The sequence below is a fragment of the Bufo gargarizans genome, chromosome 1 (assembly GCF_014858855.1).
Source record: "Bufo gargarizans isolate SCDJY-AF-19 chromosome 1, ASM1485885v1, whole genome shotgun sequence".
Classification (NCBI taxonomy): Eukaryota; Metazoa; Chordata; class Amphibia; order Anura; family Bufonidae; genus Bufo; species Bufo gargarizans.
In genome coordinates, this window is record NC_058080.1 from 741,523,098 (window position 1) to 741,547,667 (window position 24,570).

A 24,570-nucleotide genomic window follows, 5' to 3' on the forward strand; every position below is an offset into this window, starting at 1 on the left:
CATTAGAAGGCGGAAACGCGAGTGAGGACAGCAGTCCCGAGGGGGAGCGATCTGCAGCACCGCAACAGGCTGGAAGAGGCAGTGTGGTGGCAACAGGGAGAAGGTGGGCCATGCCAAACAGGCCCGCAAGTGTTCCACGGAGCATCCCCTTGCGGAAATCTCCCTTGCCAAGGGGTAGGTGTTCCGCAGTATGGCTCTTTTTTGCGGAAAGTGCAGACTACAGAAGAGTAGTAGTTTGCAACCTTTGCCACACCAAAATGAGCCGAGGTGTGAACAATAGCAACCTCACCACCACCAGCATGATCTGCCACATGGCAGCCAAGCACCGCAATAAGTGGAAGGAACGCCTGGGTTCACAATCTGTGTCCGCGGGTCACACCACTGCCTCTTCTTCCCCTATGTTGGGTGACGACTAATCGCCTGTCGAAGGCGCAGGCCCGGATGCCTCCCGCGCTGCACCTGTACCGTCGCAAGCACCATCAGCGACCACATCCACTTCCCTGTCCCAGCGCAGCCTCCAAATGTCTTTACCCCAGGCATTTGAATGCAAGCACAAAAGCCCAGCCACCCACCCACAGGCCATGGCACTAACCGCCCAACTTTCTAAGTTACTGGCGGTTGAAATGTTGCCATTTAGGCTTGTGGACACCAAGCCTTTCACGGCCTGTTGTCGGCGGCCGTCCCTCGGTACTCAGTCCCCAGCCGCCACTATTTTTCCCGGTGTGCCGTCCCCGCCTTACACCAGCATGTGTCTGCTAACATCACCCATACCCTGACCAACGCAGTTACTGCTAAGGTCCACCTAACGACTGACTCATGGACAAGGGCTTGTGGCCAGGGAGGCTACATTTCCCTGACGGCACACTGGGTGAACGTAGTGGAGGCTGGGAGCGACTTGTACCCTGGGATGGCACAGGTCCTACTGACGCCCAGGATTGCAGGCCCTACTTCCATCAGGGTTACCGCCAGAACCTATGTAAGTGGCTCCTTCTCCACTTCCACCTACGAATTCTCCGCGTGCAGCACCAGTCAGCCATCAGTCGGTAGCTGGAAGCAGTGTAGCACTGCTGTGGGGATGTGTCAATCAGCCGTGCTGAAGATGATATGCTTAGCGGATAAACAGCACACCGCCGCAGAGCTGTGGCAGGGGATAAGAGACCGGACTGAGCTGTGGCTCTCGCCACTCAACCTGCAACCAGGCATGGTTGTGTGTGATAATGGGCGTAACTTGGTGACGGCTTTGAATCTCGGCAAGCTCACACACATCCCATGCCTAGCCCACGTCTTTAACTTAGTTGTTCAGCGGTTTCTGAAAACCGACCCTAATTTGCCCGAGCTACTGGCGAAGGTGCGCCGCGTGTCTGCACATTTCCGCAAGTCATCAACAGCTTCAGCCGGTCTGTTGACGTTGCAGCAGCGCTTGAAATTGCCAGCTCACCGGCTGTTGTGCGACGTGAGCACACGCTGGAACTCCACGTTACACATGTTGGGCAGGCTTTGTGAGCAGTAAAGGGCAGTAGTAGAATACCAGCTGCAGCACGGTCGTCGCCTTTCCAGTCAGCTTCCGCTCTTCACAAGCGAGGAGTGGGCAAGGATGTCTGACCTCTGTGAGGTGTTAAGAAACTTTGAGGAATCGACACAGATGGTGAGCGGCGATAACGCTATTGTCAGTGTAACCATCCCACTTCTGTGTCTACTCAAAAGCTCGCTGCTCACAATTAAGGCCGACGCTGTTCGTGGGGAAGAGTTGGAAATGGGGGAAGAAGACATGACCCTGGGTGATAGCCAGAACACCCTCAGTTTGTCTTCTCAGCGCGTATTGGAGGAGGAGCAGGGGACGGTTGCCTCTGCTATACAGGGTACTAGTCATGGAACTTTAATTCCATCTGTTCAGCGTGGGTGGACAGAAGAGGATGAGGAGATGGACAGTCATCCTCCTGATGACGACAGCGAAGTCTTGCCCACTGGTACTCTGGCACACATGGCTGACTTCATGTTAGGCTGCCTTTCCCGTGACGCTTGTGTTATACACATTTTAGATAACAGGGATTACTGGGTGTTCACCCTTCTGGACCCCCGGTGGAGAGGACGAGCAAAATGGTGCAATACCAGAAGGTCCTTGTTGACAGATTGCTGCAAAAATTTCCATCTGACAACGCTGGCAGCAGAGTCCGTACTTCCTTGGGCAACCGAGGTGGGGAGACAAGGGGAACACACATCACTTCCAGCAAAGGCAGGGCAACACTCTCCAAGGCCTGGGACAGTTTTATGACACCCCGTCAGCACCCTCAACATGATGCACGTCATGGTGTCACAAGGAGGGAAAAGTTTTGGAAGATGGTAAAGGAGTACATAGCAGACCGTGTCAGCGTCCTCAGTGATCCCTCAGTGCCTTACAACTACTGAGTGTCCAAGCTGGACACATGGCACGAACTGGCGCTCTACGCCTTGGAGGTGCTTGCCTGCCCTGCCGCCAGCGTTTTGTCTCAGCGGGTATTTAGTGCTGCTGGTGGCATTATAACAGATAAGCGAATATGGCTGTCAACTGAAAATGCTGACAGGTTGACTCTTATAAAAATGAACAAGGCCCGGATTGCCCCTGACTTCTCCACTCCACCAGAGGAAAGCCACGACTGAACATAAAGGCACTTTAAATGTGTTGTTTAGAATGTACTGAATACTCTGTATTCCCATGCATCCCTTCCACCACAAAAAAGGGTATATGGTTGAATCTTCCTTTTCTCATACTCCTCCTCCTCCTCGTCCATCATGTATATGCCTTCTCATATAATTTTTCGGATGGTCAGCTCACCAGCAGGCCCTCACCCATAATGTTTTAGATAGTCAGCTCACCAGCAGGCCCTCACCCATAATGTTTTAGATGGTCAGCTCAGCTGAAGACCCTCACCCCTAATGTTTTAGTTGGTTACCAGCAGGCCATCAATCATACTTTACCTCTCCTATATAACGTTTCCTCATCCTAAATACCTATGACATTCCCTGTAATTTTTTTGTACTTGTTCCAATGACAGGCTCTCTTAAGAGTCCTGTATTGTTATTTATCGTCACTACCTCCCTGGGTCGGTACTGGGAAATTTGGGCGCCCCCGTCTGCCTTTCTTGGAAGTGGTAGCCGTGGCCATCCCTCAGGCTCCCTCTCCGGAAGCTAACCCTGATTCCCCATTACCCGTGGTCACCATGGTAGGCGCAAAAAAGAACATCGAAAGTTGATAGAGCAGACATCCGAATAGATCGTCAACATCACGGGGACGTGCGATCAGCTTAGAAGTTATCTAGAGTTAACAAAGCATCAGCAGGCCCTCACCTACAATCTTTTACACGGTCAGCTCAACGTCCGTTCCTCTTCCAAGTTCATTATCATCAGATGATAGTCTGGTCAACACAATCGTAATCACCGGGGGTCACGTAACTAATTAGCACGGAGGACGGAGGAGTGTCTTTGCTTATTGGAATGAACCACACAAATCGACTCGATCCACACACGCTCAAAACAGCCATGCACCACCACCCACAGAATCGCAAAATAGGTATCAATCTGTCAATCCTTTCTGTGTCCGGGCCGGATTAGGCTTCCCGCGCAAATTAAGCCGCAGCCTCCACTCCTGGTGGTACCCTTCCATCAATTAGTTTAAGTTTCAGCTTTGCAACCATACTCCCCCCAGAACCCAAAGACTTTAGTTTCCCAGAAAATGCTCGGCGGGAAATGGGAACAACGCTGCCGGGGATTGTCTTCGAACCTCCAACTTAAGTTGTTGATTAATGAAAACGTGCGTGGCAACAAAGGTTTCGGCTGTGGTTCGGCTTGCACCGGTACAAGAATTTTACCTCTACAGGTACAATACGGATGCCACCGGCCGTTCCTCTTCCAATGAGTTCAGTTTGATCATCCAAAAGTCCGGTCAACACAATCGAAACCACCGGCCGTCCCTCTTAGTTATTTCCCCAGTTCCGAAAATCATGAAAATTTTTGTCTGAACTTGCTCTTTATATAAAAGTAAATATACAGGAAAGAATGTTTCCTAACAATTTTTCATCTAAAATCGCTTTTATCTTCGGTTTTGTGAGTTTTATGGTCAGTCTATAAAAGTGGCGTACAACTCGGGCAACATCGTTACCAGCAGCGACATTGTAGTCCAAGATGCATCCAGACATCCTCCCCATGCTGTCCCCGACCCATTTCGGTGGTGTTTCCATCAATTTCTGACCTTTTCATATGAACCAGGCACCCTCCCCTCTTCAGAGCAAGGGGTGCCTGGTTTAATGCTCGGGTCCTCCCATTGACTTCTGTCATATATCTTCTATATGAAAGAATCTTCATATAAAAGAGAGGATAAAAAAAATATAAAAAATATATTATCCTTCAGGCGGACATAAAAAAACTAATCTAAGTTCTTTTTATCAAGTATCCTAATTTGATTTGTGCAAGCAGTGAAACAAAGGAACAATTGTATAAGCAAAAATATATAATCGTTTATTATAAAAACCAAGAATATAAAACAATACAACTGCAAAACAAATGATGAAGTTACAAAGTAACACCCAAAATGTACCACACAGTGGTGTTGACACACCCCTATCTGATCAGCACAGTATGATTTAATGATTTGTGACGACCAGTGTCATACTTTTAACAAACGGACTCATATACCAAGAGAAACTTAGGATCTTCTGTTATCAAACAGGCTATAGCAATAAAATACGGATTTACAGGAAAATAACTGTTATCCCTTGACTCTGTTTTCCTATGACCAATCAAAAATATATGATATTAATATGATAAAATATTCAGCTCGGCAATCAGACTAAGGAAAATAACTTTCCAAGGGTTTAGTCCTCTTTTCAAATAATGTCAGATCTTCCATTAACAATATGCATCTTTGCTAAGAGAATAATCAGCATTATGGAGGCACCTAAGACTATATATTCCCACAGTATGGGGACTCTTGGCTATATACCGAGATAAATATCTTATTAATATCATGAGTAGTAAACAGAATATACGTTACCGGGTCAAAGGTAGACAGATGGGACCAGTTCTGAAGAACTTTCCTAGTAATCCAAAAAGAATAATTCAAGTTTCTTCTGATAAAGTTTTTATTTTTGATTGAATGAATCAATGGATATATGGATCTTTTTTCCTCTCTCTCTAGTTCTCTTGCTACCCCGCACACGAGTAATTATTCCCCCCTTATCTAAGAATCACCCCCTTTAGATTAGGGATTCCCAATCAGGAAAGGTTGGTGTACTTGCATGCTAATAACACCATGATGTCATATCAACTCCTAATATGGTAAAGAACAAATAACGAAATAATATAATATTGTCCATCTGCCTCCAGATGGCACTGCGGTATAATAAATGAACATCACAACTTTAAAGGGAACCTGTCACCGGGATTTTGTGTATAGAGCTGAGGACATTGGTTGCTAGATGGCCGCTAGCACAACCGCAATACCCAGTCCCCATAGCTCTGTGTGCTTTTATTGTGTAAAAAAAACTATTTTATACATATGCAAATTAACCTGAGATGAGTCCTGTCCCTGACTCATCTCACGTACAGGACTCATCTCAGGTTAATTAGCATATGTATCAAATCGTTTTTTTACACAATAAAAGCACACAGAGCTATGGGGACTACGTATTGCGGATGTGCTAGCGGCCATCTAGCAACTCATGTCCTCAGCTCTATACATCAAATCCCGGTGACAGGATCCCTTTAAGCATTTAAAATTAAATATCTAATAATATGTTTTCAGGACCTGTACAATTCCCCTGTATGACTCTATAGAGCCTGACGTCTGAGCTTCTGTCAGAGGGAGATATTAGGAAACCCTCCGCACATATGTTCTGTGTTACTCACCTGTCCTGGATCCTGCTCTGCCCCTTTTTTTTTGTCTGGAGTCTTTGCTACCTCTGCACATCAAGTCGCCAACCAGATGTCCAGCAGCTTTGTTATGATGGTGGGTTATTATGTCGCCTCTGATATCTGAACTATATTCAGGTTATCGTTTCTTTTTTCGGTCTTGCTACTATAGCACGGCTACTCGTAGTGTGTTTGAGCTCTGCTTTATCGCTGCATGCTATCACGACCGGCGTGCCTATCACATACGTGACACAAAGGGAGGGAATAGGGAAGGCTCTGTCCAAGGGAGAGGGAAAGGTGGTGACCCCTATCTCACCTTGAGGCTGGCACCTGACTGCCCTGACGTCCCTAGACGGGTTCCTGACCCGTACGCCGATCGCGTGCCTAAAACCCTGGCTTTCCCTAAGATGAGCCCTAGATAGTGAATTGGGCGGTGGGATCACTAGTCCGCACCACTAACTCTAAAGGAAAACACCAAGGGGAGGACAGACAATACAGACAACATATAATCCCAGGTGGGCGACAACAGAAGACAACAAAAAGCCCAACAGGGATCCGGAGGGTAACACTCTGGAACAACAACCTGGATTCACAGCTCCAGTGGGTCAGTATAGAAGTCCAGGCAGGAAGCTCTATATCTGGCAACTAGAGAAGTGTGAGAGGAGAATATAAGGAGATTGGGAGTGACAGACCAGAAACAGCTGAGGAGGAGAAGCTATGGATCCCTGAGTGAGACAAAAAGGATAGTAAGGCAAACACAGAAAACTATCATTAGGAAACAACGTGATCTTTAGACATAAAGCGCGCAGCCACCCGCTGTGACTTGCTGACCCCGGGTATAACGGAGTCAGACGTGGCTCTTGACACCCTCGTGACACATGCCCACAGCTCAGTATTGCGCAGCAGTTGTCAAGCACTTCCACCCCAGGTGTGTGGCACTCTCATGATTTTTGAATATAAGGCGGCCGAGTAAATCCAGTTTTCTATTCCCTCATGTTAGGTTGGTGACCTATATCTGCTGCTGTCTTGTAATCTCGGATAGACACGGGTGTCCCTCCACTCTCCCTGTGTGTATTTGGCTTAGTGGTCAATGATCTTCCTTTCAGCCCTGCAGGAGTTAATCATTTCCTTTTGCTCTCTAAGTGCTGATCATCCTCCCTATTTATCTGGGCTGTGGATCCTCCTCGCCTGAGCTTTGATGTTTTCTTGTCTCTAGTAACCAGCGAAGGTGTGATCTACTGTCTGACTACCTGTGTACTGTACCTTGCCTGTTTACCAATTCTCTTTCTGGCTGCCCACCCTGACCTTGAAATCGCCATCTAGACTATGCACATACTCCACCGGCCCTGACTTTGAACAGTCATTGATGCTTCTGGTGTCTCTGACCCCTTGGGTCAGCTGCCATCCTCACCAGGACGTCTCCAGGAGGTAGCCGTGTAGTCTGTTCCCTGCGGAAAAGTCGAGATTCCTGTACAGGGGTTAAAGAGTGAATACCAGGGAACTGCCAGTACAACGTCCTTAGGTTTAGCCTAAAGTCAGACTGGTTATTTTACACAGTGGTCCACACCTACTGTCCCATTACACCCCATGGGAGCACCACTGAGGAAGATTCTTCTGTCAGGGACAGGAAACCTACAGAATGAAAATTTGGAGCCTTTCCCCCACCTCAGTGGTTTCCTTTCTCTGAAGTGGGAGACCTACAGTGTTTTATTTGAAGGTTCCACTTAGCGCCGGTCTGGAAGCCCTAGGAAATCCCTAGTGGATCAGCAGTTGTCTGCTGCAATGTGTTTGCACGGTGGTGCCTTATTTAGGACCCTAGGAAGCCAAGGTCTTGCTTGTCCTTTTGCAGTTGACGTATGGGCCCCTCCTGTGGAGTGATGCCATGTGATGGGTCTCTGTAACGAAGGTCTAGGCCCCGGAAGCTGGATGCATCGACATAAGCGGGCATGAGCGACGGTGACGTACTTCCAGTGTGCGCTTGAAGTGTAGTGACACACATTCGGTACAAGTATTGATGAACACCATGGGACCTGTATTCAAGAAGGCATAGCTGCTCTTGTGCTTCCAGTGAAGAGGCGAAAGCTGTGATCGCATGGTGGGACTTCCAGGCCGTGCAGGAGACCCAAGGAGAAGAGTGGGCAGCATTGAGGTTCTTTTTAGCCCTAAGCCCCATCCTCCAGGAGTACAATCATAGAAGGCGAAGATTTGTTACTGTGGAGTCTCTGGTACCTCTTTGAGATGGGGGAAGAAAACAGGGCTGGTGCAGCAGAATTGGAGAGCCCTGCTCCTGGCATGGTACTAGCTGGACTATGGCTGTGGTAAGTGGCCATGTTGGGACAATGTATTTATGGTTTGTGTTTCGTTTATTTTATAGATTAAACCTAAAAAAGTGTTATCTAAAAAGAAAAACAAGGAAGTCTCTTAGCCTATCTTCATGAGAGGAAGATATGTCAGGCTGGTATAGAGAAAACTGTGCAGGAAGAAACGCCTTCATTCTGCAGAAACCTAGAGTCACTTATAAGATCTGAAGTAAAGACTTCCATGAGCTCTTCTAGTAAACATCAGAGTCACCTTCCAACTTGTGTCTCGTGATGATTCCTATGACGAAGGTGGTTGCTCTTTGGAGAGTTTTCGCTCTGAGCATTCCTCTTAATCAGATGAATACACAGGAGGGCGTCCTTGTTTCCCAGTGGAGGACACGGAAAAAGTGCTGAGAGAGATTAGATCCACCATGAATTTAGAGGAAGCGAAGTCAGTTAAAGATACAGTGTGTGAAGGGCTAAAAGAAGGACGCCATGGATGTTTTCCCTTTCAACAATATGTGCAAAAAGTTGGGAAAAAACTGGCAAAAGCTTTTATTCCCAGAGAAATTAAAAGACAATTCCCCTCCGAAGAGCGATTGATGTAGGCGTCAAGGAAGTCTTCCTTATCCTTTGAGAATATGGGGGTCCGAGAGACCCTATCTATAAGAAAGCAGAGTGATGTCTAAGAGGGACGTGGCAGGCGATGGTACCTGCTTTTCATTCAAATATAGCAGTGACAGGGACAGGCAGATCTTTGAATATATGGTTAGAGCATTTGGAGAGTCAGCTTAACAAAAGGTATCTCGGCCTCAATTCATACCCTGCAGAAAGCTGTGGGGTGTTTTGTAGGTGCCTCGAAAGATGCAGTCAAATTAGTGGCACAGGCCCTGGACGATATGTCAGAGAAGGATTCTGATCGGAAGAAAAAGTTTCCAAGGTCAGGATTCCTTTCATCCTCTTTCCTCCCTCCTCCAGATCAGGTAAAAGGAAACCAGGTGATGATAGAGATAGGGAATGGTTCTTACCCCCCCTCATTCCTTGTCCGGAAGCTGGATGGTTCTTTCAGGACCGTCATAACGCTAAAGGATCTGAACAAGAACCTCTTATTCCAATTGGGAACTGTAACATCAACAAATCAGCTTTCACAACTCAGTTGCTTTATGGCCGTCAAACACCTCAAAGGCACCTGTTATCATATCCACATTCACTCTGCTCATCAGACGTTTCTCAGGTGGCCGTCCAGATAGTAGATACTAATCATCACCTTCACTTCCAGACATTACCGTTTGGCCCTTTCATGACACCAAGTGTTTTCACCAAGGTGGTTTCTGAGATGACTTCTCACATAAGGAAAAGGGATATTCTGGTTATTTCCGTATGTGAAAAGTTTTCTAATAGTGACACAATCTCATCCAGATTGTGTGAGGGCAATGGAGAAGAGGAAGCTGGATTAAAAACATCAAGAAGTCCAGTTTTCCTCCAAGAAGAAATCAAACATTTCTGGGATCGACCCTGGAGTCTACAGCACAGATATAGAGCTTTCTCCAACACCTTGTAGCCTGGTGGAGAGGAGACTGGAAGTAGTTGTTTTGCCTGATCTATAGACAGATCTACAGGAGGGCATGTATTCAGTCACTGTGTGCTTGTGTCTCCACAGATGGATCCAGGAGGAGAAATCCACCAGAGAGATGTCCCCGTCCTCTGTATTCCCAGGACTGTCCAGAGGAGAAGGGCCCAGAGAACCCTCAGGTAGATGGAGCTATACACATCTATATACGGGGGTCCTGCAGTCAGAGATGGGTCATAGATTGTGGGGGTCTCTTCTGTGCATCTGTTAGATTTCCCACCTGTCTGCTGTATTGTACTGAATTGTTACAGGTGACAAATCAGGGGGAAGATCTGACTGATATTAAAGTGGAGGATGAAGAAGAGAGGATGATGGGCGATCCACCATGTCAGAGTGAGGTGGAGGAGGACATTCCAGGAGATGTCACCACAGGTATGGAATCATGAAAGGAGAAAGTGACTTTAGGTTCTGTCCTTGGTGCCTTCAGGGCAGGAGGAGAATCTGATCACCGGTTGCTGTGCTAGGGTTAAGCATCATTTTGGGCTCATCAGCAGATATTACAATAAATCCTGACATTTTGGTGATTTCTTTTAAATCAAATAAATTAGTGAAGAAATCCCCCAATAATAACAGCGGAGAAGAAAGCTCCTCATCTTACTTCTATATTTCATATATGAGGCTGGGGGCAAGAACTGAGGAGACATCTGACAACACACAAGGTCTCCTGATAACTCTGCACACAAGTCACAGGGGGACATGTTGTCTTCAGGATATTCCTATAGAACAACCTTAGGCTGTGATATCAGCAGTCGGATGTCTATAATCTAGTGCCCACTATACAGCTCTCCGGGAACATGTCTTCTGGGGGTCTCCTATAAGGGTCTATGGAGGGAACCTTTCCCCCCTTATGCCCCCTCTCTGAGCGGTGACCGGCTGATGTCTATAATCTAGTGCCCACTATACAGCTCTCCGGGAACATGTCTTCTGGGGGTCTCCTATAAGGGTCTATGAGGGAACCTTTCCCCCCTTATGCCCCCTCTCTGAGCGGTGACCGGCTGATGGCTCTGGTCTATCACATATGTGTGACTCTGCAGTAGTTCTGCAGAAGTCACTGATGGTGGCAGTGCAGTGTGAGTGCTAGGAGTCCGGAGATGAGTCTCTTACTGCCCACCTGCCGCTGATTGACCGCTTTCTCCCTATTACTGTCACTCAGTAGTATGGGGGGGGGGAGCCCATATCTGATGAATGCACTGGACTCATAATGGAATTGTCTATCATATGTGTAGCAACATCTAAGTGGTTGAGACTAGGCTGGATCTCCATCTGTCTGGCCATAGGCACCCCAAAATGTCATTGTGGGGTTCCAATCAGGTACAATGGCGCCCAGAGGCCTCACAAAGACCCCAGACCTGCTGTGTAATAGGAGACCCCAGCGGTACAGCCTAATAGATCGCCGGTCAGTGTACTACCGCCAGTAATGCTATGGAAAACTATCAACTGCAAAGCATTATACAAGTGATAAAAGGATCACAGCTTCAAGTCCCCTAGGAAGAAAGACATGTAGGATTCTTCCCTCCTCCCCCCTCCAAAAAAAAAACTGTGGAAAAAACGTATACAATGAAAAAATAATAGGGATCATTAACCCCTTAAGGACCGGGCTCATTTTCACCTTAAGGACCAGGCCATTTTTTGCAAATCTGACCAGTGTCACTTTAAGTGCTGATAACTTTAAAACACTTTGACTTATCCAGGCCATTCTGAGATAGTTTTTTCGTCACATATTGTACTTCATGACACTGGTAAAATAAAGTCAAAAAAATAAATTTTTTTGCATAATAAAATAGCTAATTTACCAAAAATTTGGAAAAATTAGCAAATTTCAAAGTTTCAGTTTCTCTACTTCTGTAATACATAGTAATACCCCCAAAAATTGTGATGACTTAACATTCCCCATATGTCTACTTCATGTTTGAATTATTTTGGGAATGATATTTTATTTTTTGGGGATGTTACAAGGCTTAGAAGTTTAGAAGCAAATCTTGAAATTTTTCAGAAATTTACAAAAACCCAATTTTTAGGGACCACTACAGCTCTGAAGTCACTTTGCGAGGCTTACATAATAGAAACCGCCCAAAAATGACCCCATTCTATAAACTACACCCCTCAAGGTATTCAAAACTGATTTTACAAACTCCGTTAACCCTTTAGGTGTTGCACAAGAGTTATTGGCAAATTGGGATGAAATTTGAGAATTTCATTTTTTTGCCTAATTTTCCATTTTAACCCATTTTTTCCACTAACAAAGCAAGGGTTAACAGCCAAACAATACTGTATCTTTATTGCCCTGACTCTGCTGTTTACAGAAACACCCAATATGTGTCCGTAAACTACTGTACGGCCACACAGCGGGGCGTAGAGTGAAAGGTGCGCCGTATGGTTTTTGGAAGCCAGATTTTGCTGGACAGTTTTTTTGACACCATGTCCCATTTGAAGCCCCCTGATGCACCCCTAGAGTAGAAACTCCATAAAGTGACCCCATCTAAGAAACTACACCCCTCAAGGTATTCAAAACTGATTTTACAAACTTCGTTAACCCTTTAGGTGTTGCACAAGAGTTATTGGCAAATTGGGATGAAATTTGAGAATTTAATTTTTTTGCCTAATTTTCCATTTTAACCCATTTCTTCCACTAACAAAGCAAGGGTTAACAGCCAAACAAGACTGTATCTTTATTGCCCTGACTCTGCTGTTTACAGAAACACCCCAAATGTGGCCGTAAACTACTGTACGGCCACACAGCGGGGCGTAGAGTGAAAGGTGCGCCGTCTGGTTTTTGGAAGCCAGATTTTGCTGGACAGTTTTTTTGACACCATGTCCCATTTGAAGCCCCCCTGATGCACCCCTAGAGTAGAAACTCCATAAAAGTGACCCCATCTAAGAAACTACACCCCTCAAGGTATTCAAAACTGATTTTACAAACTTTGTCAACCCTTTAGGTGTTGCACAAGATTTAATGGAAAATAGAGATACAATTTCAAAATTTCACTTTTTTGGCAGATTTTCCATTTTAATATTTTTTTTCCAGTTACAAAGCAAGGGTTAACAGCCAAACAAAACTCATTATTTATGGCCCTGATTCTGTAGTTTACAGAAACACCCCATATGTGGTCGTAAACTGCTGTACGGGCACACGGCAGGGCGCAGAAGGAAAGGAATGCCATACGGTTTTTGGAAGGCAGATTTTGCTGGACAGTTTTTTTGACACCATGTCCCATTTGAAGCCCCCCTGATGCACCCCTAGAGTAGAAACTCCAAAAAAGTGACCCCATTTTAGAAAGTACGGAATAGGGTGGCAGTATTGTTGGTACTAGTTTAGGGTACATATGATTTTTGGTTGCTCTATATTACACTTTTTGTGCGGCAAGGTAACAAGAAATAGCTTTTTTGGCCCTTTTTTTTTTTGTTATTTACAACATTCATCTGACAGGTTAGATCATGTGGTAATTTTATAGAGCAGGTTGTCACGGACGCGGCGATACCTAATATGTATACAATTTTTTTATTTATGTAAGTTTTATACAATAACTTCATTTTTAAAACCCAAAAATTGTTTAGTGTCTCCATAGTCTAAGAGCCATAGTTTTTACAGTTTTTGGGCGATTATCTTGAGTAGGGTCTAATTTTTTGCGGGATGAGATGACTGTTTGATTGGCACTATTTTGGGGTGCATATGACTTTTTGATCGCTTGCTATTACACTTTTTGTGACGTAAGATGGCAAAAAATTGCTTTTTTTACACTTTTTTTTTTCTTTTTTTTTTACGGTGGTCACCTGAGGGGTTAGGTCATGTGATAATTTTATAGAGCCGGTCGATACGGACGCGGCGATACCTAATATGTATACTTTATTTTTATTTATAAAAGTTTTACACAATTATTTTATTTTTGAAACAAAAAAAATCATGTTTTAGTGTTTCCATAGTCTAAGAGCCATAGTTTTTTCAGTTTTTGGGCGATTATCTTGAGTAGGGTCTCATTTTTTGCGGGATGAGATGACGGTTTTATTGGTACTATTTTGGCGTACATGCGACTTTTTTGATCACTTTTATTACCTTTTTTGGGAAGTAAGGTGGGCAAAATTTCAATTTTCTCATAGTTTTTATTTTTTTATTTTTATGGCGTTCACCGTGCGGGGAAAGTAACATGACCGTTTTATAGATCAGGTCGTTACGGACGCGGCGATACCTAATATGTGTAGTGTATTTTTTTATTTTTATTTTTATTCAGTGATAAATGTTTTTTTATTTTATCTTAACTTTTTTCACTTTTTTTAAAAAAAATTGGACCCAGACCCACTTGGTTCTTGAAGATCCAGTGGGTCTGATGTCTGTAAAATACAGTACAGAACCTATATAGGTTTCTGCACTGTATTTTACTTACACTGAACAGATCTATGCTTTCAGCACAGATCTGTTCAGCACCATGGACAGCAGGACGCCTGAGCAGGCGTCCTGTTGCCATGGGAACCTTCCCCGTCTGTCACAACTTCGCAGACGGGGAAGGGTGAGGACGGGGCTTCGGGGGGCTCTCTGGGGGCTCTCTCCCTCTCCCATCGGGGGGCTGCAAAGGCACAGCAGCCCCCCGATCGGAGAGGGAGGGAGCTCCTTGCGCTGTTAACCTTTTCCATACAGCGGTCCGTACGGACCGCTGCATGGAAAGGGTTAAACGGCTGACATCGCATCACCGATGTCAGTCGTTTATACCAGGGTGCCAGCAATGTGCTGGCACCCTGGTATAACCCACTAGACGCCAACGATTATGCAATGGGAGGCGGGCGGGGGATCGCGATCCCGCCTGCCGCACCGCCCGCCTCCCGCACCGCCCCCACCGCCTGCGACACCCCCCCTGCACCACCCGCCGCCATCAAATCATGCAGGGGTGCAGGGGGGGGTGCGCAATATTGATTTTAGGCACTCTGAAGTTTCTGATCCCCGCGGTCAGGGACCGCGGGGATCAGAAACTGCAAAAAGCGCAGCAAACCGCAGGTCTGAATTGACCTGCGGTTTGCTGCGATCGCCGACACGGGGGGGTCAAATGACCCCCCCCTGCATTGTTACGGGATGCCGGCTGAATGATTTCAGCCGGCGTCCCGTTCCGATTAACCCCCGCGGCGCCGGAATGCAGATTTTAAGTCAGGACGTACCGGTACGTCCTCGGTCCTTAAGGACTCGGGAAATAGGGCGTACCGGTACGTCCTCGGTCCTTAATTAAGACCGGCGTTTTAGATGCTGGTCTTAATGCCGCTTTAGCTAGCAGTGGATGCGCTAGTCTCTAAATAACTTTGGCGGATCCATCGCCGGTCCTAATCTACACCAGCTTCCTTGCTGGCATCGATTGAGACCATTTTCTATGCCTAAAACAGGCGTAGAAAATGATGCGTGGGCGAACCAGCAGGCCAGTCTCATTTCAGTCCCCATTTTTTAGAACTGGTGCCTCAATAAGCTACAGGTATGCGCCAAAAAGTGGCGTATATCTATTCGTAAATGACCCCCAATGTCTTAAAATTTGTTTTATATATTTGCTTCAGATGCACTTATAACGACCCCTAGAATAAAGAGAACGTATTCATATAGAACAGAGCAGTGTGTGAAAAAACAAAAAGCTGGATTCAGTATTTTTTCCATTCTCCACCCCCCAAAATTATTTTTATTAGTCAATAAATTATAAGTTCCCCAAAATGGAACCATTAAAAATGACAACTCAGTAAAACAATAAGAGCCTCGTACCGGCCCATCGACGGAAACAGGAAATAGTTGTGTCTTGTAAGGAAAAACCCCCAAAAAAGCACTTTTATGTTGTGCAAAATGTTATAAATAATCTCCATCTCTGGTGTCACTTCATTCGTGCCGTCCCATTGAGTAAAGGGCACACATTGTATTTACTGCGCAATAAACGGCAAAAAACCCACAAGGAACATTGGAGGAATAGCGGGGCTTTATGTGTTCCCTCAAATAAAATGAATAAAACCTAAACCGATTACATGTGCCCCAAAATGGTGCCATCAAGAAATACAAGTCATGAGATAAAAAACTCAAAAGATGTCTATAAACCCGAGATCTGGTGACTGTGCGGCCATTAGACCTTACAGACCGCATTGTCATGTCCGTGAATTCTCCCTGAGACGTGCGCTTCACCTCATGGTGCATGATCTTAGTAAATGTAGGATTGTGTGGTCAGGACCAGATTGTCCATAATATTATAGAGGATCTCTGTGGAGGAAATGGCTGCAATCAAACTAAACAGATATGAGGCATTTAAGACCTTGTGGGACCTATGGAGGAAGCACCCCCCAAAATCTCAGATACTCCCTCTGACTCTCCCTCTCGGACTGTTGTCGGAATTAGGTGAGACATAAGACTCTCCCTACAGACTCGGACCAGATCCGATACTTGAAAGGTTTATTACTTTCATTTTGTTTTATTTTTGTTTCTTTTCCTATATGTTTCTATCAGGCAGTTTACATGTGTAATATAAATGTAATCAGGTGATAATGGAAGATTTTATATCTTTATTACTTATTACTGCTGTAACAAACGTGAAGCTGCTACATATTTGTTGGATGTAAAACTTTAAATAAAAAAAGTAATGTTAAAAAAAAGAATCTCAGGCGACATGTAGTATTAAGGAGATCTCTTAGACCTGATGAGGCCGGTGTACTTACTTACTTTGAAATTCTGTGTCAGAATGACTGATCATAAATGGGCATTTATGACCATCTAGAAAGTAAGAGCGCTCCTGAGTCCTGTATTCATGACCTATCCTCATTCTCTGACCATCTATGGCTTAACTGACGAGCTCCTCTCAGTGCACCTCCTCTCCTGCTGCTGCTGATATCTCACACATGCTCAGTACAATGTGCAGTAAAATAAAGTGCTGATTGTGTATAGGAATGGCGAGTGCGGCCCCAATAGTTTTTTGTGTGTGTCACGGTGCTCCTACCTAGATACAGCCAATCCCTAGGGTTAGGCTCCGAAGCAATAAGGAGGATAGTTGAGGTAGGAGATGGATAATAAGTATCGAGTCCAGACCTTGATAAAGATTAACATCTTTACATGGGTAAACTTGCATCCAAACAATATTCAGGCTTTCTCTTGGTTCCAGCAGGCTTTGGCAGAATCTGGCAGGTACACATGATAACTCTGCTTTCTCTTTCTGCTATGCTAAACTCAGCATGGATATGGGTACTGGACTTTCAGTCGGTTCTGGTATCTCTGGATTGGGGTGCCTTTCGCTGTTGTCCCCCTCCTGACACTCAGTAAGTAAATTAGCAATGAGTCAGGGGGCTCTATGAGCTACTTCCCTTTGGAGAGACTCCTGCCGCAGCCAGAGAACAGTTTCCCCTTGCTGCTTCATCTTTCATGTCTTCTCAGCTCCACTATCGAGTCTAAACTAGAATAAACTGGAACTTCAACACCTCCTTCTGATAGGAAGCAGGACTGGCCCACTTCTGCCCAAAGAGGGGTTCCATTCTATCTAGAGATCTCTCTGCCAGATACACTGCCACCTGCCAGTGAACCAGGCATATTACATATACAAAACAGTTACATAGCAAGATTATGAAGGCACCATGTGAAGGACCTGGAAATAAATACGAAGATGACATTCATGTTAGCCATTAGAGACATTAGCGGAGTGCAGAAATGGTAATACCTCTCCGGGGTATTACAAAATCAGCAGATGGAAGTCCACACTGAAACTGCTCCTGGAGATGGGCGCTCTCTCACAAAAGAGCCAGCGAGACTTCAGCCTGTACTGAACAGTGTGAGATCTCAGCAGCAGCAGGGGAGGAGGTGCACTAAAAAAGACAGTGTAAATTCAGCTCTAGGTGTGTATTATGACATGGATTCTTCTAGTGAGTCCACCAACATCCTCAGGGCTAAGATCTGTTAAATAATGAATGCAGGTTGTGTTGAGGAATGTGCTGACGGATCCTTTTACAGAAACTTGTTAAATTAAAGTGTTGTCCAGTTGGTGTTGAAGGGTAAAATGTGTCGGAAGAGTGCAGGGCTGGTTGTCAGAGATGGTCGGACGTTTATATATAAGTCATGACCGAGTGTAGAGAAGAATCCTGGATTCTGTCAGGAACTTATAGAAAGCTGTATAAGGCTGGGATCACACGTGGAGTTTGGTCTGGGCAATTAATAGAAATAGAATAGAAACCAAAATGCAGGCTCAGTAACTGACCTGATCGTGTCCTCGCCCTCACCGGCTCTGCTGCACTGTAAGGAGTCCCGTCATAGGGATGGGGATTTCCTCAGGGAAGGGCCCTTCAGCAGAGCTGTAAGGAGTCCTGTGGAAGGGATGGAGGTGCTTAGGGGAATATTGCTGGGTCTCAAACCTAGGACCCGCTGTATGAGAAGCAGGCGCTCTATTAGTTGTGCCAATGAAAGCAGCTCAGGATGGTGGTGGTGGTAGTCCTGTAATAGCCTGCTGAAAACATTACATTTCTTATATAAGATATTATACATAGCTGGGTGTATTGCCCTGCTTTTTCCTCCAAGGGCAAGTGGTATCTCCTATTAAAAGCAGCTCAGGATGGTGGTGGTAGTAATATCATCTAACTGTAAGCATTCCATCTCCCATACAGTTCACTATACATAGGACTGTGTTGTCTCCTCCAAGGACAGGTGGTAATCCAATTTAAAGGAAGCTAAAGCTGGTGGAGGTACTCCTACCACATCCAGCTGCTGTTTTCTGACTGGTACAACATATATGTACCCTGCCACTGACAGATGCCATGTCCACTGCTCTTTGATTGAATCGTGTTTCCTTGGGACAGATGGTACTTCCATTAAAAGGAGCAGTGCCAGTGATACTACGGGGTATGCATGCTATCCAGTGCACCTCCATATATCCCAGAGATACCACTGCCTGCAGGGATGGAAACAGCAGAGAGGGGTGGTCAAAATATTGGTCTATTACTTGTAACTGTCGAAAAAATTTAATTCGCATTTCTTTCAGTCTTATGTGTAGTTTTGGTGGTTTAGTTACACAAATCCAGACGTGAAGAGAATGGCTTATGTTTCTCCTTCCAGTTAGATCCACTTACAGCCTAATAGGAATGTTATAAATGTATCTAGTTTAAAAAAAAACACACAATTTCTAAATTTTATCTTAACAGAAAATCCCAGTAAGAATTCTGAGAGAAACTTTATGTTATCACTAAAGGATGAAGATATCACGCAGCGTTCAGAAGAAAACATCATTACCCTTAATGTACACCCAGGACTTCACAGAACAGATATATCCTATAATCTTCCTAATCATGAGGAACCTTCTCCTGACCAATCACAGATTGTTACCACAACTATAGGTCAGAAAGGAGGTGAAAGTGTTCACCGTGGTAAAGAGTTCACAAAAAGCTCAGGCCTTTCTACAGACAGAGAAATTCACACAGGAGAGAAGCCACATTCCTGCTCAGAATGTGGGAAATTTTTCACACATAAATCAAATTTTTTTACACATCAGAGAATTCACTCAGGAAAAAAACCATATTCATGTTCAGAATGTGGGAAGTGTTTTACACTGAAACCATATCTTGTTAAACATGAGAGAATTCACACAGGAGAGAAGCCATATTCCTGCTCAGAATGTGGGAAATGTTTTACTCATAAATCGAATTTTTTTACACATCAGAGAATTCACACAGGAGAGAAACCATATTCGTGTTCAGAATGTGGGAAATGTTTTGCACGGAGATCATATCTCGTTACACATGAGAGAATTCACACAGGAGTGAAGCCGTATTCATGTTCAAAATGTGGTAAATGTTTTAAAGATAAATCATGCCTTGTTACACATGAGAGAACTCACACAGGAGAGAAGCCATATTCATGTTCAGAATGTGGGAAATTTTTTACACAAAAATCATCTCTTGTTATACATGAGAGAATTCACACAGGAGAGAAACCATATTCATGTTCAGAATGTGGTAAATGTTTTAAAGATAAATCAAACCTTGTTACACATGAGAGAACTCACACAGGAGAGAAGCCATATTCATGTTCACAATGTGGAAAATGTTTTACAGATAATTCAAATCTTCTTATACATAGGAAAAGTCACACAGGAGAGAAACCATATTTATGTTCAGAATGTGGGAAAGGTTTTACACAAAAATCATATCTTGTTATACATAAGAGAATTCACACAGAAGAGAAACCATTTCCACATATATAACGTATGTTATTCATGGACCTTAAACAGCCAATAAGAAGATATATTTTTGGGGTGGAATTATGTTTGATCTCCTACACAACCAAATTATATTTCTATGAGATCAACTGGAGGAAAAGTATTGTGTAAGGAAAAGAAGAAGATCCTTGTTTACTTGCAGAGCAGTGAAAATGAAATGTCCCCATGGACCTTGCTTCTTATTACTGTATTCACACCTCCATCCACACTTCGGGAGAATCCAGAGTGACATGGGGAGAAGTAACGACACTCCATGTAATAGTTTTATAATGTATGTAGACATATTAATATTTTATCTTTATCCAAACAGTATTTACTGATAAAATAAAATCTTCTATTTGCTCCACGACAGCGTCACCATTGTCACTGACAGACATTGTCTTCTTGGCTTATATTATACTTGCTTCTAGTGCTGTGACCTTCATTGCTCCTACAGACTAACTCTTCTGTGCAGAGATAACAATTTGCCTGTGAGTGACAGCATGATATTAAGGGTCAGGCCTGGCCCTCAATCATCCATTTTTGTTTATTGTATCTCTATAGTTTGAATTACATTTTTTTAGGACTTGTTCAATTTAAATAAATTTAGGCCTAAATCTATTTCCCTTCATTTCTATTTCCACAGGGTGTTCATTTTTTTTAAAGGGGGTTATTAAGTATATTTGTGATTACTACACCAATACACAGGGTAGGGCACAAAATTATCTGAGACTGATAATTAATTTAGACCTAAATCTGTTTCTGTTTATTTCTGTCTCCACACATTTCCAATCAAATTTATTTTTGGGGGTTGTTGAAATTATAAATAAAACAGCATATATGTGATTACTATACTAATACACAGGGTAGCTCACAATATTATCTGAGAGGCCCAAAATTGTCAGGTCTACGGAGGGATTCCAAACGAAAGACCCAGAGTAGGAGCAGCATCAACTATCCGGCCAGAAGTAGTAGACCGCAGTTGTCCCTGCTTCCTTTAGAAAGGAGCAACATTATCGTGGGTCAGTAAGACAGCTCGTGCACGCACCTCAATATAGGATTGGCGCCTAAATACTAGAGACTGAGATCAAACCTGCCAATAGTTAGTGTTGCTGAGTGGCAGGCTACCAATAATTGCTACTTGTTTATCACAAGGACTTGTCAGTTAAAGTTTTGGTTCGCTCCGGAGATCAGAGAGGACTTCACCATAATCTCCAGTTACCCCAGCGTGTTTATCGGGAGTGATAGATATATAAGGCACGTGTCACATTTCAGTTTGGGGAAAGGGAGGGGGATATTACTGGATAGTCTGGTAAGATTGTAAGCTGCGGGCTAACCTGTATCTCTCACACACACACGATTGTTCCTGTTCTTCAGGGTAATACTAGGCATGGCGAGGCAGAGTTAGCTCTGCTCGCAGTAGGTAAATTGCGCAAGTGTTTTCCAGCTAACATCGGACGGCGCTGTGCTGTGCGACACAGGGGTCTCAGCCTCTGGGCTGAGTGTATGTTATCTGATTTTATGTTCACTGCATTTGGGAGTGTGTTTGATATCCCGTTACAGTAAAGAGCCTGTTTTAAAAAAATCTGGTGTCAGTGTCGCTTTCATCGTTCGTGACTTCGCTGTATACTGGGGAGTCCACCCCAGTACACGGCTTACACAGCTGCACAGTAAAAAAACCTATTCTTACAAAATGACCCACTGCCCCTCCCTGTGTTGACTGCTAAGATCTGAGTGAGTCTTACATGTTATAATTGTCCTGTCCAAAGAACTGTGATATTCATATGATGTTGGTTTAATGTTATGCTGCCAATGTGGAGTTGAGACAGTCTCCACAGACCAGGGTTTGTCACGGGCAACTGGTATTGTGTCTCATGACTGCATTTTGGTAAGCGGCTTGGGGAATTCCTCAAGTGCAACGAGTAGTGCAGTCAATTATGTACCAACATTGTTAAGTCCGGACATGAGACAATTTACGCACGCCGGGGTTTACTTTTGAGTAACCGGTCTGCGTGTCTCATGGCTACATTTTTGTAAGGGGCTCTGGGCGTTCCCGGAGTGCAGCGAGCATTGTAGCCTCATAACAAAATAAACAACCCAATTGTATGCCTTGTACATTACTTTAAGTTTTGTAAGACATCTGTTAGGGCTATACATAGTAATAAGTAGGGAATTCTTCATCTTGTCAGTGGATTGCAGTGTGATAGTACTAAAGAAATCTATATGGTCAGGTAATCTCCGTTTGAATAGATATAGGCTGCATGTTGTTTTATGAGAATCCCTGAATGAGAAGGTGTAAGAGTGTGAATGATCTGTGAGGGACAAAAGAATATGTCCCTGATTGATAAGGGATTCCAGTAGCTGTGAGGTCTTGTATGTGACAAGATGAGTCTGTCTCTCTTAAGGAGACAGAAGGAGAGGGATGTGTGTGAGAAATATAACCAGTAGGAAATTTACATGGTGAAAAAGTACTCTGGGAATGCGGTGAAGTCTATGGAAACTGATAAGGGAACCTTCCACAAAGAAGGGTTCAGAAGAGACTTAATCCGAACACATCATAGACTCATCACGTAGCGCATACAGTAAGTGAATGAAACCAGGGGATCCAGCATAGCAGTCAGGGACAATTTGAAAGGATAGGAGTGAAAGTTGTGCGGCCTGAGTGTCTGTTAGTTAAAGAGAGGGATTCTCAATCAGAGAGAAAAACTGTAAGACCACATTCTGAAGACTGTAAAACATCCCCAGGAAGATATAGAAAAGATCTAGGGAAGGATAGAAGTAATAGAGGAAGTAGAGATAGTCACTATAGTATTGTAGGTACTAATAATTTATTTCTCTGGCTGGAAAATTTAAAGGGACACCCCGTGTTGAGGTGATTATAGACCTGGTAGGTCCACAAAGTGGTCTGTGAGTAAGTCCTGAGTAGGTGTACCAGAAAGACTGTCTGAGGGAGGAGGACCTAGACTAGGTGTACCAGAAGGACTGTTTTCCGAGGGAGGAGGACCTAGACTAGGTGTACCAGAAAGACTGTCTGAGGGAGGAGGACCTAGACTAGGTGTACCAGAAAGACTGTCTGAGGGAGGAGGACCTAGACTAGGTGTACCAGAAAGACTGTCTGAGGGAGGAGGACCTAGAGTAAATTTTAACTAGGTGTACCAGAAGGATTATAGTTCGAGGGAGGAGAACCTAGGGGAAGCCCAGCCGGCAAATTATGTAATTTAAGATTTGGGGTGTTAAATTGTCTTGTGAGCCAGACCCAAATCCTGGGATTGGGCTGAGACAGACCACCGGGACCACATGAGGTAATACCGGGATCAAAAGAGGAATACTGCCAGACAAAATATTAAGAGAGAGTAGGAAAGAGAAGGTCAATAAATGAGACTCCATTAGTTAAAGAGTGGAGTAGACTTAGTGTTAGTGTATTCACTTTTGTCCAAGTATGTAAGTTAGTCGAGTATAGAAAAGAGGAATATATAGTAATGAAGTGATTAAACTAAGGCTTGAAGTGATGGTCATGAATTGTCTTTATTTTGTTTACTACAGATTGTAAACAAGAAGAATCAGTGTGGAGATTAATTATTTCTTTCCCAGACAATTTCATATATTTTTTTTTAAGGGGAATGTGCAGCATGTAAAGAAAGAAAAGAAAACTACTTTTATATGTATACCGAACTAATAAGTAATTTCAATGATGATTGTTTGTATATACAGTACAGACCAAAAGTTTGGACACACCTTCTCATTCAAAGAGTTTTCTTTATTTTCATGACTATGAAAATTGTAGATTCACACTGAAGGCATCAAAACTATGAATTATCACATGTGGAATTATATACATAACAAAAAAGTGTGAAACAACTGAAAATATGTCATATTCTAGGTTCTTCAAAGTAGCCACCTTTTGCTTTGATTACTGCTTTGCACACTCTTGGCATTCTCTTGATGAGCTTCAAGAGGTAGTTACCTGAAATGGTCTTCCAACAGTCTTGAAGGAGTTCCCAGAGATGCTTAGCACTTGTTGGCCCTTTTGCCTTCACTCTGCGGTCCAGCTCACCCCACACCATCTCGATTGGGTTCAGGTCCGGTGACTGTGGAGGCCAGGTCATCTGGCGCAGCACCCCATCACTCTCCTTCATGGTCAATTAGCCCTTACACAGCCTGGAGGTGCGTTTGGGGTTATTGTCCTGTTGAAAAATAAATGATGGTCCAACTAAACGCAAACCGGATGGAATAGCATGCCCCTGCAAGATGCTGTGGTAGCCATGCTGGTTCAGTATGCCTTCAATTTTGAATAAATCCCCAACAGTGTCACCAGCAAAGCACCCCCACACAATCACACCTCCTCCTCCATGCTTCACGGTGGGAACCAGGCATGTAGAGTCCATCCGTTCACCTTCTCTGCGTCGCACAAAGACACGGTGTTTGGAACCAAAGATCTCAAATTTGGACTCATCAGACCAAAGCACAGATTTCCACTGGTCTAATGTCCATTCCTTGTGTTCTTTAGCCCAAACAAGTCTCTTCTACTTGTTGCCTGTCCTTAGCAGTGATTTCCTAGCAGATATTCTACCATGAAGGCCTGATT

At 44.2% G+C, this 24,570-nt stretch overlaps 1 protein-coding gene across 1 annotated transcript; it reads left to right on the top strand.

The window, feature by feature from the left end:
- The first annotated feature begins 10,127 nt into the window (after positions 1-10,127).
- LOC122924983 (gastrula zinc finger protein XlCGF17.1-like) lies at positions 10,128-21,545 on the top strand. The gene is made up of 2 exons (XM_044276529.1): positions 10,128-10,185; positions 18,934-21,545. Exon 2 carries the CDS (start codon positions 18,966-18,968, stop codon positions 19,989-19,991), a length of 1,026 nt encoding a protein of 341 aa, XP_044132464.1. The 5' UTR covers positions 10,128-10,185; positions 18,934-18,965; the 3' UTR covers positions 19,992-21,545.
- The last annotated feature ends 3,025 nt before the right edge of the window (positions 21,546-24,570 follow it).

What these genes read in the sequence shown, in the direction of transcription:
- LOC122924983 (XM_044276529.1), top strand. Translation starts at nt 18,966, where the DNA reads ATGTTATCACTAAAGGATGAAGATATCACGCAGCGTTCAGAAGAAAAC.